The sequence below is a fragment of the Myotis daubentonii genome, chromosome 3 (assembly GCF_963259705.1).
Source record: "Myotis daubentonii chromosome 3, mMyoDau2.1, whole genome shotgun sequence".
In the NCBI taxonomy this organism is placed as follows: domain Eukaryota; kingdom Metazoa; phylum Chordata; class Mammalia; order Chiroptera; family Vespertilionidae; genus Myotis; species Myotis daubentonii.
This window is the reverse complement of record NC_081842.1, coordinates 42,876,719-42,890,344: the sequence shown is the minus strand read 5'-3', so window position 1 is coordinate 42,890,344 and position 13,626 is coordinate 42,876,719. Positions and strand designations below refer to the sequence as shown.

At 47.1% G+C, this 13,626-nt stretch overlaps 1 protein-coding gene across 1 annotated transcript in view; it reads left to right on the top strand.

Moving 5' to 3' along the window:
* Nucleotides 1-13,626, top strand: part of ABCC5 (ATP binding cassette subfamily C member 5) — an 87,665-nt gene that overhangs the window by 50,581 nt on the left and 23,458 nt on the right. The window contains exons 15-21 of the mRNA XM_059687181.1: nucleotides 1,113-1,316; nucleotides 2,160-2,303; nucleotides 5,544-5,646; nucleotides 7,805-7,989; nucleotides 8,382-8,528; nucleotides 8,812-8,941; nucleotides 13,440-13,593. Of these exons, the coding sequence (XP_059543164.1) occupies nucleotides 1,113-1,316; nucleotides 2,160-2,303; nucleotides 5,544-5,646; nucleotides 7,805-7,989; nucleotides 8,382-8,528; nucleotides 8,812-8,941; nucleotides 13,440-13,593 (1,067 nt within the window). The remainder of the gene's footprint in view (nucleotides 1-1,112; nucleotides 1,317-2,159; nucleotides 2,304-5,543; nucleotides 5,647-7,804; nucleotides 7,990-8,381; nucleotides 8,529-8,811; nucleotides 8,942-13,439; nucleotides 13,594-13,626) is intronic.

The window sequence follows — 13,626 nt, the reverse complement described above, 5'->3', positions numbered from 1 at the left end:
ACTGGCTTTTTGAGTCCTGAGACATCTCCCATGACCTGCCCCGGAGGTCTGTGGGCCTGGCACCCGTGTTTCAGCTGACTTCAGTTTAATCCCTCAGGTTTTATGAATGGTTTAATTAGTTCACCGGCTCTCAAATCAAGGTGCCCAGATCAGCAGCATTCCGTGACACTGGGAACTTGTTAGAAATTCAAGTTATTAGGCCCCACTCCAGACCTCCTAGGTCCAGAAACTCTAGGAGTGGGGCCCAAAAACCTGTTTTTACAAGTCCTCAGGTAATTCTGATACCTGCTCAAGTTTGAAAACCTTTGCATTAACTGAATGTTTTTTAAGGACAAGATTTTTTAAAATCACAGGGCCCATTACCATTTTACAATGGATGTATTCACTTGTCCATTTAGTAATGTTTAATCAGGTGCTTGTTGTGTGCCAGCTGCATGTGCAGACACTTCTGGGTGTTGGGAATGTAAAGGAATAAGACAATAACTTGCACCCTCAGAAAGCTTAAATGGAGAGGATAGGACACCCACACATGAGGCTCAAAACAAGCTGATGAGAAAGAATCCCTTTCTTTTGAGTGTTAGTAAGGAAGAGATGGGGAGGATTTTCAGAGGAGAGGCTGCCAGAACTGAGCAGGAATAGTACAGGAGAAGGTGTGACATTAGTCATGTGTGTTCATAATACATTCACAATTTAATGGCTTCTGTCCCAGGGTGTGCTGGGAGATGCTGGGAACCTGCTTTGTATGCCAAGCTTGGTTGTTTAAATTCTATCCTTCAGGGCTTTTGAAGAGTTTAAGGAGGGTTGTTCATGGTTAGCTTTATGTTTTGGAAAGCTCATTCTGCCCATAGAGAATGGGCTGGAGTAGAATGTCCAGGGGGTGGCAAGGCCAGATGAGGATTGATTAGTAACCAGATGATTGTGGGAGCGAAGGAGGTATCTAGGCCGACTCCCCCCTGTGGGCCCTGGAGGATCATAGTGGCCACTCATCCAGGCGGGGAATTCAGTAGAAGATGCCGCTTTGGGTGGAGGAGAAGAGTGGTAACTGGGGTAGTCACTAAACCCAGTTCTGGACTTGAGCTGGCGGCTCCACTATGCTTTCTGGGCTCCTATAGATCGGCGAGCGAGGAGCCAACCTGAGTGGTGGGCAGCGCCAAAGGATCAGCCTTGCCCGAGCCTTGTATAGTGACCGGGACATCTACATCCTGGATGACCCCCTCAGTGCCTTAGATGCCCATGTGGGCAACCACATCTTCAACAGTGCTATCCAGAAGCACCTCAAGTCCAAGACGGTTCTGTTTGTTACCCACCAGCTACAGGTATGGTGCTTTCTTCCTTCCCCCGGCCACCCACTGTGTCCTGAGAAATCAGACAGGAAGGGGGCTTGGTCCTTCTAGGTACCCTGTGGTCTTCTAGAAGTTCCTGGAACCATCAGTGTTCATTTCCTCAGCAAATAGCCGCCTGCCCCATTGTAGCAATAAAGCTCGTTGTACCACTGTACCAGGTTGGCTATCTGCATCAGAGATCCTTGCAGCATGTTAGCTTTTACATATAAATCAGTAAGTGAAGGAAAGGGTATAAGATAGTGTGGAAAGCTTTATGTTAATTTAAGCAGGAACTGTTCAGGGAAAGCAAGGTCTTCTCCCTCTGTCACTCCATGACAAGCAGCCACTTGTCATGAATGGCAGGTCAAGAATGTTGCCATCTATTTTGCATATGTTGTCAGGTTTGGGGGTTCACTCCCATCCTGCCACAGAAAGTCAGTAATTGTGTGTACTTCTGACTGTCGTAACAGGGTGAAGCCTAATGCAAGGCTCCTGTGGCTCCACCAGGAGATTTATGTCAAAAACTGGAGGAACTGTACTGGGAACTACATCTCAATAAACTAGAGCAGAGGTTCTCAGCCTTGGCACTGTTGACACATTGGGCCACATAGCTCTTTGATGTGGGGGGCTGTCCTAGGCCTCCCTGACCTCTGTCCACTTGATGGCCAGTAATACCCCTCTCCCCAATTATAACAACCAACAGTGTCTCCAGATATTGCCAGATGTCCCCTGGGGGCTCAATCGCTTCTAGGTGGGAAGTGCTAGACTAAGGTAGGAGTGATTGGAATATGTGCACAAATATCAATAACACCGTGTCATCCCTGCCTTTGTCTCTAGTACCTGGCTGATTGTGACCAAGTGATCTTCATGAAAGAGGGCTGTATTACAGAAAGGGGCACCCATGAAGAACTGATGAATCTAAATGGTGATTACGCTACCATTTTTAATAACCTGTTGCTGGGAGAGACGCCCCCAGTTGAGGTAAGAGTTATGTGGCGTTTATGCATCTCTCCTTTCTAGCAAGGGAGGCATGACCTTACTGAGGGTTGACCGGTCTCAGCTGAGTTCGGTGCCTGTGTTTTACTGGCAGAGCCCTATTTTCTGATGACCAGACTGCTGTGCTTTGGCTCACATACTAGAACTACTCTAGGAGAGCAGGACTGTGGGGCTGGTGAGCCAAGGACTTCTGTCAATGAGGACTTATTAATGAGGTCATGACAGGGAGAACAATATGGGTTCTGTGTGTTGTCAAAGTAAGATACGCCCAAACCTGTAGAGAATTCTTATGAATTTATTTGAGCCAAACTGATGACATTGCTGGGAAGCAAGATTTCAAATGCTCTGGAGAATGTCAGTTTGTAGATCCTTTTATACATTTGGAATTAAGGAGGGAACGTAAGGAAGATTACATGGAGGTGGGGAAAAGCAGGGCAGGGGTTAGATTACGTGACAGTTAACAAGAGGATGTGCTCTGTTGAGGGTGGTTAAGCTTTAGAGGGGTCTGGGAAAAGGGATTACTCTGGCATTTCAAAGGTTTATTAACCGAGATGCACAAGAATAGGGTTTGCTTAAGGCAAAGATAAACCTTCTACTAAAGAAGTTCTAGGCCTCGGGCACCTCTACCCACCGTGACCTGTCCAGTTAGGGACTAATGTTTAGATCACCCTGAGGGGTTACTTTCATATGAAGCTCCTTTTTCAATAAACAAGTGAATAAGGAACCGGGGAAGAGAAATTCATCATTGCATACCTTTGAAAATGATCCGCGGTACCCTGGCTGCTGACTTTTCACTCATTAACTGACAACTATTATGTCCTAATTACTGGATTAGGCACTTCATAGATGTCATCCTATTTTAGTCATTTAAACAGAGTTCTGTGACAAAATATGATTATCTCTTACTTTTACAGCTAAGGAAATGGAAACTCAGAAAAGTTAAACAGCTTGCTAATGTTAAACCACAAAATTCAACCGTGTAAATTTGAAGATCTAATTGGCTTTATCAAATGATTTGTGAATCGGACAGCGTCCCTTCTAGCAACTAGAAGGGCAGAAAGAGGGTGGGAAGAAGAGATTTAAAAAGTGGATTATTTCAGGCGAAGTCATCTTCCCTTTAGGGGAAGATAGGGGGCCTGAGGAGGCAGGTTACTTCACTAGTGTAGATCAGGAAATTCCAGACTGAGGGATTTAAAATTGCACTCCTGGGAGAGGCTGAAACTGCAGTTAGGTTAGGTACTAAGTCTTGGTGTGGCTTAGCAAAAGTGACTCCATTTTGGGCCTTTTTTTTTTTTTAAATACTAACAAGGGCACTTTGACTCTAAAGTGCTCTTTCTGGCATGCTGCCTGCCCCCTGTGGCAACACAGAAAGATGGCAGCTTTCCATGGCTTTACTCTCGGCTCCAATTTAGGCAAATCCAAGGGAGTACTTACTTAGAGCTTGCCAAATCGCTTGTTCTTCCTTCTTGCCAACCTGCTCTCACGCAAAGTCCTTATTCTGTGGGCACCTTGGGTCCTAGGCGTACACTCAGGCTGGGCTATAGGCTATTTCTTAGCTACCAGATCATTTTGATGTCTGTGAGGCTAAAAGCAGGCGGTTATTGGGATCTTTTCTGGGAGTTGTTGGGTTTCATCCTGTTTGATTTCGGATGCAGTACAACTATTCAAGACCAATTTGTTTTCGGCCTTTTGGAATAACTCAAGTATTATTCCAAGTGTCATCGGTAACTTTCATAGAGACACCCTAAGGCAGATTTGGATTTATGATCTCTCCCTGTGACTCTCAGAGCACTTACTCTTCAGATCATTTCCTCCTCACTGTAGATTCAGAGGAAAATGAGAAGAAGAGAATCTAAAGTACGAAATGTCCAAGGGACAATAATAGACTTGGACGGTCTGTGAGTTGTAGCGGAGGAGCACACTTTCAGTTTGTCACCTAAATTCTCCTGAGCTTCAGTTTCTCCGTCTTACAAATGGAGATGGCATCTGCCTCTTAGAACTGTTGCATCAGTTAAATGAAATAATATGTAATGTCCTTACCCTAGTGAGTGGTCAGCAAATGGACGTATTCTCTTTAGACCAGCGGTCACCAAGCAGTGGTCCGTGAAGTCCAAGGGGTTGGCGACCGCTGGTTTAAGGAAACCTTTGGAGCAGCAGTCGCCAACCGGTGGTCCTGCGGACCACTGACGGTTCGTGAGGTCTGAAAGGTTGGCGACCACTGCTTTAGACAGTGCCTTTGTGCATGTACTGCACTAAATAAAGAATTTAGGGTCCTGTGACAAGATAAGAGGAACTTGGAAAGGAGAGCATTAAATGGTTTCTAATCTCCTGGGTTCAATTTGATGCACGTTTACTAAGCTCCTCTGTGCCCTGTTATGGGAAGTTCTGAGTGTTAGGCCCTGTGGAGTTCTAACCACGAGTGAGATGTCATCTCCCTCCTGAGGGACTCGCGGTCTCGGGGAAGACCAGTGCACCATGCTCTTCACCAGGTCCGATTTACAGCCACTGTGCTGTCATGGAGTGCTACTAACAAAGTGCCTGGGGGAGGTGGGGTGTGGGGGCTGAACTCGATTCTAGACAAATCTGAGTTACCTCAGGGAGGGTGTAAGATTTTAATCTGTTTGCATGGGGACGACTGTGACTGTGTTGGGACGAGAGGAGGGCTTTCCAAGTGAAGGACCAATGTGAACAAAGTGGGAGGTCACGGTGATAGAGGAACGGCAGGAAACCCAGTTTGGCGTGAGAGTGGGGGCCCCAGGAATGGAGAGGGGCTTGCAGTTAGGCTGGGGCCCGGATGTGGAGGTCTTACAGAACCAGGCCGAGGAGGTAGAGGCTCTCCTCTGGTCGCAGCGGGAAATGATCAGCCCTCTGGTTTTATTTAGGGATGTGGGGATCAGAGGTGGGAGGAATGGAAATGGCCCAGCCTTAATACTTGGGACAAGTTGGAGTGGATGAGAACATAAAGCCTACTGTGTTTGGAAGTAAAGGTCTTCAGTGACTTTGGGAGGGGCGATGTCAATGGAATAAAAGTGTAGGAACCCAGAGCTTAAAGATTGAAGGAGCTGAGGAAGTACCAGAAATGAATATAGGTGGTCCTTTTAAGAAGTTGGAAGGATTGCTGTTCAGTAATACCAGCAGCTTGACATGATTCTCTCATATGTCGCGTGGACATTTGTCTGAATGGCCATATCATACATGGAAACACTTTTTTTTTTTTAATATTAGATTAATTCAAAAAAAGAAACCAGTGGTTCACAGAAGAAGTCACAAGACAAGGGTCCCAAAACAGGATCAGTAAAGAAGGAGAAAGCGGTGAAGCCAGAGGAAGGTAATGACCTTTTTTGAGATTTGTCATTAAAGTATATCAGAAATTATGCCCTGTGGTAACCCATGATGTTTGATAAGACTGTGGGTGTTTGATAACACTGTGTGTGGTGGAGTACCTGGCTTGATATGCCCGGAACAACAGCATTCTTATGTAGTATCAGGAGACTGTGAGGCACCTTCTGTTCGCTTAAACAGACCAAGGCAACAAGAATGGCCTTTGGTCCCATCCCTTCCTGTGCAGAGTGGGGTCAGGTACAGGTAATTATAGCTGAATCATCCTGAGTATGAAGAAAGGGGGAAGATATACCCGTCCTTCCGTGATTCACCTGTGCTTTTTAAAAATCGGTGCCCTCCAGGGACGCCTGCGTTCTCCCTGTTGGAATGGGGCGCTTCTTGGAGATGCCCCAGCACTGTGGCGAGGTCCCCCCTGGGTTTCTCCCACCGACTTTCCTTGTCCAGAGTCCTGTTCTTTCAACCCTTTATCTTATCAATTGAAACAAATCTTGGGAGTTAGAAAAGCAATTTACAATACTTCCGGTGTCTTCACCTTGGTGAATTTTAAGCTGCAAGTCAGTCCCCACTCCTCCCCTCCACCCCCCTTAAAAAAAAAAAGAACGCAGTCCTGGTTTAAAGCTCTCTTTCTGTTGTATCATGTCCTCACCTGAGGTTTTGAATCTGAGGTTTTGAATCCTGGGTTTGCCTCTGTTTTCACTTCCTGGGTCTTAAAACTGCAGCAGGTGTTCGGTGTTAGGAGTGGACCATCCTGGTTTACCACTCCCTGCCTCTTCTTTCTTTTAATAAACCAGGTAACAATTTTGAATTCAGGTGTGATTTAAGATAGCTTACTCACACGCACTAAACAAACACAGCCCGGCCGGCTGAGACGTGTGTCAGTTCCTGCCAGAGGCAGTTCAGAAAGCCAGAATGTCCTCAGGGAGCATTTGTTCTCTGCAGAGCCGCCAACCTGGAGACGGGCAACTCTTAAAGTGCTCCTGGCCTGTGTGGCTTGCTCCACACAATTCAAAGTGTGTGATGAAGAGGAAGAGGTGTCCTGTGGGGCATCAGTCACCTGACCCTGCCAGGGAACCCCTGGGTGCTACCTTTGAATCTTGTCTGCCCCTACGCAGTCACCACGTCCTACTGAACTTACTCCCAAGACTCCATCCCTATTGCCACGACCCGGTTCTGGCCTTTATCATCTCGTACCTAGGTACACCGCTGTCTGTCCTCCATGCAGGCAGCTGGGCAATAGAGTTGAAAACAGGAGGCCAACCAACTCACCTTTCTGCATGGAGTCTTCAGTGGCCTCCTCCCATTGTCAAAGCAGTGTTTTCCAGCCTTTTTCCCTGATATGGCACACACAGAAAATGCCATTGTTTGCATGTGACGCTGGGGTGTTTGCATGGAAGAGGCTGCTCGCTGCCAGAGGTGACTAGACTGGCCATCCCAGGCCCTTCTAGCCCAGTAGGGCTGGGAGTCAAATCTCCACACACCTGTAGCCCATTCTCGAGAAGTTCTTGTCTGAAGGGTAATGTTCAGGTACCTCTGACAGAGCACAGCCTGCCTAATCCACCTGGTCCCTTGCCACTCCACCGGCACACACACTGCTCAGGCTGCGCTGGCGTGGTTGTCTGACTTCCTGTCCTGCTGTTTCCACGCCTCTGTGCTGCTGCTCACGTATCTCTTCTGCCCATTGTCCCCCCAACTGGCTGACTCTGACTTACCTTCAAGGTGCTATATGGACTGCACATAAAGTCCTCCCTGAAACCTCCCTGCTAAGCACTGCACAGCTTCCCCAAGTCGGTTAGCTGTACCTCCTGGGCATCCCATGCTGCCCTGCATGTAGCTCTAGCATTGCATTTAACACATTTTATTAGCATTATGTGTTTATTTACCTGTCTGCCCTACCAGACCGTGGAAGGACCCTTAAAGGCAGGAACCTGGTCTTACTCGTCTTAACTATTCCAGGGTCTCATCCTGGGCCTGTTTATAGGAGGTGCTTAATGAATGAATGCTTCTGATAAAGAGGAAGTAATTCTGAACTAGAGTAGAGCCCTGTGAAGCTATAGGCTCTTTGATTTTGCTCTTCTATATAGGTGCCTTTGTTTTGGAAAAGTAGCTTTTTCTTTTAGAGTTCATGTTTCTGTTTTCTCCCCTAGGGCAGCTGGTGCAAGCGGAAGAGAAGGGGCAGGGTTCCGTGCCGTGGTCAGTGTACGGTGTCTATATTCAGGCTGCCGGGGGCCCCTTGGCTTTCTTGTTCATTATATCCCTCTTCACATTGAACGTGGGCAGTACCGCCTTCAGCAACTGGTGGTTGAGTTACTGGATCAAGGAAGGAAGTGGGGTAAGGTTCCTCATTAATGGGAAAATTACATGTCTAAGAACATGGCCATCTCTCCATATTCCCTGGCCATTCTTAAGGAAACTAGTTTTCAATTAAAAGACACAATGAACAGGGGTCATCCAGGATGAAAAAGAGGGGTCCCTAATGTAACCTCACAATACAGTTGCTCCCTGACCAACTCAAGACGCGGTAGAGCTTATCGTAGCACACCTATAGGCTGTCTGCCCTCGTCCATTAGAAAAGAGTGAAGGAGGGACAAAGCCCTCCTTGTGTTTGCCACACCAGGTCCCAGAGTCCTTATCCTGCACCCTCCCCTGAGCTGAGAGTGGCCCTAAGCAGGGTTCCTGGACATCCCTGGGAGTCTTGCCTCACAGAGCCCTGCCTCCAAACAGAACAGCACAGTGAGCCACGGGAACAGGACTTCCGTGAGCAGCAGCATGAAGGACAATCCTCACATGCAGTACTATGCCAGCATTTATGCCCTCTCCATGGTCGTCATGCTGATCCTGAAAGCCGTTCGAGGAGTGGTCTTTGTCAAGGTATGCAGTGGTGGGCTCTGCTCCTGCTCACCCAGCTGACTGGTCAGGCTTCGCCCGGCCTGTCCCAGGTTCATCCTGAGGAGGGAGCTCCTTTGAGACACAGTGGCCTCCACCGGAATGACCTGTATCCCATCAGCCCCAGCCTTTTCCCGTTAGCCGCCTCCTCCCTCCGTGGCCATGTGCCCCTCTCCGGTTTTGGGAGTGGACGGCCTGTGGAGGAGGGACTGAGCCTGCCTGAGTTCCGGGTCCCCGGGCCCTGCTCACTTTGCACTCTGCTCCGCAGGGCACGCTGCGAGCCTCCTCCCGGCTCCATGACGAGCTCTTCCGAAGGATCCTTCGAAGCCCTATGAAGTTTTTTGACACCACCCCCACGGGGAGAATTCTCAACAGGTTTTCCAGAGACATGGATGAAGGTATTTCTCACCACGGTTCTCGGTGCTCTCCAGCCTTCTAGTTGGCATTCCCCGATAATGCAGGTCTGTGCAGCCATACACTCTGAGAGCACAGTGGCTGCTCATGCTGGTACCAGGAACATTTTAGTTTTGGCATTTTCTTCAGGTTGCAACTTATCTATATATATAAAAGCCTAAGTGACCAGCCAACCGGCTGACCAGTTGACTGCCTGACTGGTAGCTATGACACATACTGACCACCAGGGGACAGATGCTCAACACAGGAGCTGCCAAGCTGTGGTGACTTGGTAGCTGCGGTTCTCGGGTGACGCACCCGGAACCAGAGAGGAGGAAGCCCGATTCCAGGGTGCATCACCCGAAAACCACCTTCTTGCAATCGGGGACCCCTCGGGGGATGTTAGAGAGCCGGTTTCGGCCCGATCCCCACAGGCCAGGCAGAAGGCCCCCACCAGTGCATGAATCCATGCACCGGGCCTCTAGTATTTAAACAAAAGCCACATCCTATTTTTCACGTTTCATCTAAGTTTTCATTCGATCTTATTTTAACCTGAAACAAATTCAGAGGCTTGAGTTAGTATAAAGGCTTTGGACCTTTGCGGGTCATTTGAGATTCCAAAACATTTATTTGGAGGGCAGTCCGTTGCTTTTTGGACACCTTCAGCCTCTGGCAGGTTTTCTGGATGCTGCATGGGCTGTGCCAGCACCAGAACTTAAATACTGCCCAGAGCCCAGACTACTAGTAATGCCACCTGCCATTTATTGAGGGCTTCCTGGGTGCTGAAAGTTCTACACGCCCTGTCCTGATCCTCATGGCCGCCCTACAAGGTGGGTATTGTTTCACCCATTGAATACATGAGAGAGCTGATGCCTAGAAAGGTTAAATAACTTTCCCAAGATTGCACAGCTATTAGAGAGCAAAGTGGGAATTGAGCCCAGATCTTTTTGACCCGGAGCTAATGTTTTTGCTGCACTGTGTTGCTTCCATAGAGGAGTTTATTACAGGTGCTGATAATCAGTGTAAAGCCATGGCCACAGGGAGCAAGGGCTCAAGACCATCACTGATACACAGAACTGATGCATAACATGATCCCATTTCTGTTAAACACACGGAGAAAAGACTGAAATTTAAAAAATCAGTGGTATCGGAGGAGAACCAAGATGGCGGCATAGGTTAACGCCGGAGATTGCTGCCTCGAACAACCAATTCAAGGGTACACCTAAAAGACGGAATAGACATCATCCAGAACCACAGGAAGGCTGGCTGAGTGGAAATTCTACAACTAGGAGGAAAGAGAATATCATACCCAGACTCAGAGGAGGCACAGTGCTGAAGTGAAATACTCAGGTGCGGAGTGCGCGCTGAGCGGGCTGGCGGCGGAGGGCGCGGTTGTTGTTTTCAATCGGGAGGGAGTTTCGGACTCTGAGCTCCAGATCCGGGCGAGTCTCTAGGGACCCAGACTCAAACGGGAGAAGCGGGACTGTCTGGCTTCAGTCGGAACTCGAAGGCAGCTTTCTCTCCGAGGTTTGCAGCGGTTGCTGGGACTCTGTGAGGCAGAGCCCCTAGGGACGGAACTGAGAGCAGCCATAACTGCTCGCTCCGCCCGCCCTGTTTGATCCCGTGCGACCTGCCCTGCCCAAGCCCTGCACAGAGCCATTTGCCAGATAGCCTCAGGCAAAGGCTAGATTAGCACCTCCCCAGAGGACAGAAGTTTTCCCACTGCAGACACAGCTGACTCTCACAGCCAATTGGCCTGGAGGTCAAATCCCCCCAGTATTAACTACAACAATCAAGGCTTAACTACAACAAGACTGTGCACAAAGACCTCTAGGGGGTGCACCAAGAAAGCATAAAACAAAATGCAGAGACAGAGAAACAGGAAAAAATTGTCAATGGAAGATATAGAGTTCAGAACCACACTTTTAAGGTCTCTCAAGAACTGTCTAGAAGCTGCTGATAAACTTAATGAGATCTACAAGAAATCTAATGAGACCCTCAATGTTATGATAAAGAACCAACTAGAAATTAAACACACACGGACTGAAATAACGAATATTATACAGACTCCCAACAGCAGACCAGAGGAGCGCAAGAATCAAGTCAAAGATTTGAAATGCGAAGAAGCTAAAAACACCCAACCGGAAAAGCAAAATGAAAAAAGAATCCGAAAATACGAAGATAGTGTAAGGAGCCTCTGGGATAGCTTCAAGCGTACCAACATCAGAATTATAGGGGTGCCAGAAGAAGAGAGAGACCAAGATATTGAAAACCTATTTGAAGAAATAATGACAGAAAACTTCCCCTACCTGGTGAAAGAAATAGACTTACAAGTCCAGGAAGCACGGAGAACCCCAAACAAAAGGAATCCAAAGAGGACCACACCAAGACACATCATAATTAAAATGCCAAGAGCAAAAGACAAAGAGAGAATCCTAAAAGCAGCAAGAGAAAGAAAATCAGTTACCTACAAGGGAGTACCCATACGACTGTCAGCTGATTTCTCAACAGAAACTTTGCAGGCCAGAAGGGATGGCAAGAAATATTCAAAGTGATGAATACCAAGAACCTACAACCAAGATTACTTTATCCAGCAAAGCTATCATTCAGAAGTGAAGGTCAGATAAAGAGCTTCACAGATAAGGAAAAGCTAAAGGAGTTCATCACCACCAAACCAGTATTATATGAAATGCTGAAAGGTATCCTTTAAGAAGAGGAGGAAGAAGAAGAAAAAGGTAAAGATACAAATTATGAACAACAAATATGCATCTATCAACAAGTGAATCTAAGAATCAAGTGAATAAATAATCTGGTGATCATAATAGAATCAGGGACATAGAAAGGGAACGGACTGACTATTCTTGGGGGGGAAAGGGGTGTGGGAGATGCGGGAAGAGACTGGACAAAAATCGTGCACCTATGGATGAGGACAGTGGGTGGGGAGTGAGGGCGGAGGGTGGGGCGGGAACTGGGAGGAGGGGAGTTATGGGGGGAAAAAAGAGGAACAAATGTAATAATCTGAACAATAAAGATTTAATTTTAAAAAAAATCAGTGGTATCAATATATCTGAGAGTTGTATGAAAATACTCCAATCCCTCTCCCCTCCAAAAAAAGGTAGGGGGAGGAGATAGTCAAAAAGGAGATGAAGAAAATGTTGATAACTTTTCGAGTTTCTATACTCTTGACTTTTGGGCATGTTTGACTTTTCATCATGAAAATTTTCTTTTTTTTAAATTTGTCTTTATTGTTGAAAGTATTACAGATGTTCCCCTTTTCCCCCCATTGACCCCCTCACCCCCCACTCACCCATCCCAAGCCTTCACCATACTATTGTCTGCATCTATGGGCTATGCATATAAGTTCCCTGGTTCATCTCTCCCCACCCAACCCCACCTTCCCTCTGAGATTCGCCAGTATGTTCCATGCCTCTGTGCCTCTGGATCTATTTTGTTAACTGTTAACAGAAAATTCATTGTTTTCGGTGAGAATGAAGATTATGTGTAATCTTTCTTTGCATATTTTCAAAATATTTTATAACAAGCATATATTACTTTGTAAAAGGAGGAAGTGTTTAAAGGGGTTGGGCAACATAGTGAACTAAAAAGAGGGCATATCGCCCTAGCCGGTTTGGCTCAGTGGATAGAGTGTCAGCCTGCAGACTGAAGGGTCCCGAGTTCGATTCCAGTCGGGGGCATGTACCTTGGTTGCGGGCACATCCCCAGTAGGAGGTGTGCAGGAGGCAGCTGATTGATGTTTCTCTCTCATCGATGTTTCTGGCTCTCATTCTCTCTCCCTTCCTCTCTGTAAAAAATCAATAAAATATATTAAAAATAAATAAATAAAAATATAAAGAGGGCATATGCCCGGCCAGCGTGACTCAGTGGTTGAGTGTCGAGCTATGAATCAGGAGGTCACTGTTGGATTCCCAGTCAGGGCACATGGCCAGGTTGTAGGCTCGATCCTCAGTATGGGGTGTGCAGGAGGCAGCTAATCAGTGATTCTCTCTTATTAATGTTTCTATCTCTCTTTCCTTCTCCCTTCTTCTCTGAAATCAATAAAAATATTTTTTTTTTAAATGAGGGCACAGGGAGGAAATAATACTTATATTTTCTTGGGACAAGAAAAATTAGAGCAATTAGGTCTCTAGATTTTTATTTATCTTTTATCAGACTGTTTAAAAAGGCAACACACAGATATTAGATAAGATTTGGGGGAATGCCTGGCCTGCGTGGCTCACTGGTTGAGCTTCGACCTATGATCCAGGAGGTCACGGTTCGATTCCTGGTCCGAGCACATGCCTGGGTTGCAGGCTTGATCCCCAGTGTGGGGTGTGCAGGAGGCAGCCGATCAACAAGTCATTGTTAATGTTTCTCTCTCTCTTTACCTGTTCCTTCTTCTCTGAAATCAATAAAAATGTCACTTTGTTCTTTTAAGTTTGGGTTCCGTGTTTCCTGTTTGTGGATCCCCACAGCCTGACACTTGTTTCTTTACGGTTTCCCCAGTCGATGTGCGCCTGCCCTTCCAGGCTGAGATGTTCATCCAAAATGTCATCCTGGTGTTCTTCTGTGTTGGGATGATCGCAGGGGTTTTCCCATGGTTCCTGGTGGCAGTGGCGCCCCTTGTCATTCTCTTTGCTGTTCTGCACATTGTGTCCAGGTAAAGCGGAAGCGTTCGTGTCTTCCAGGGCAG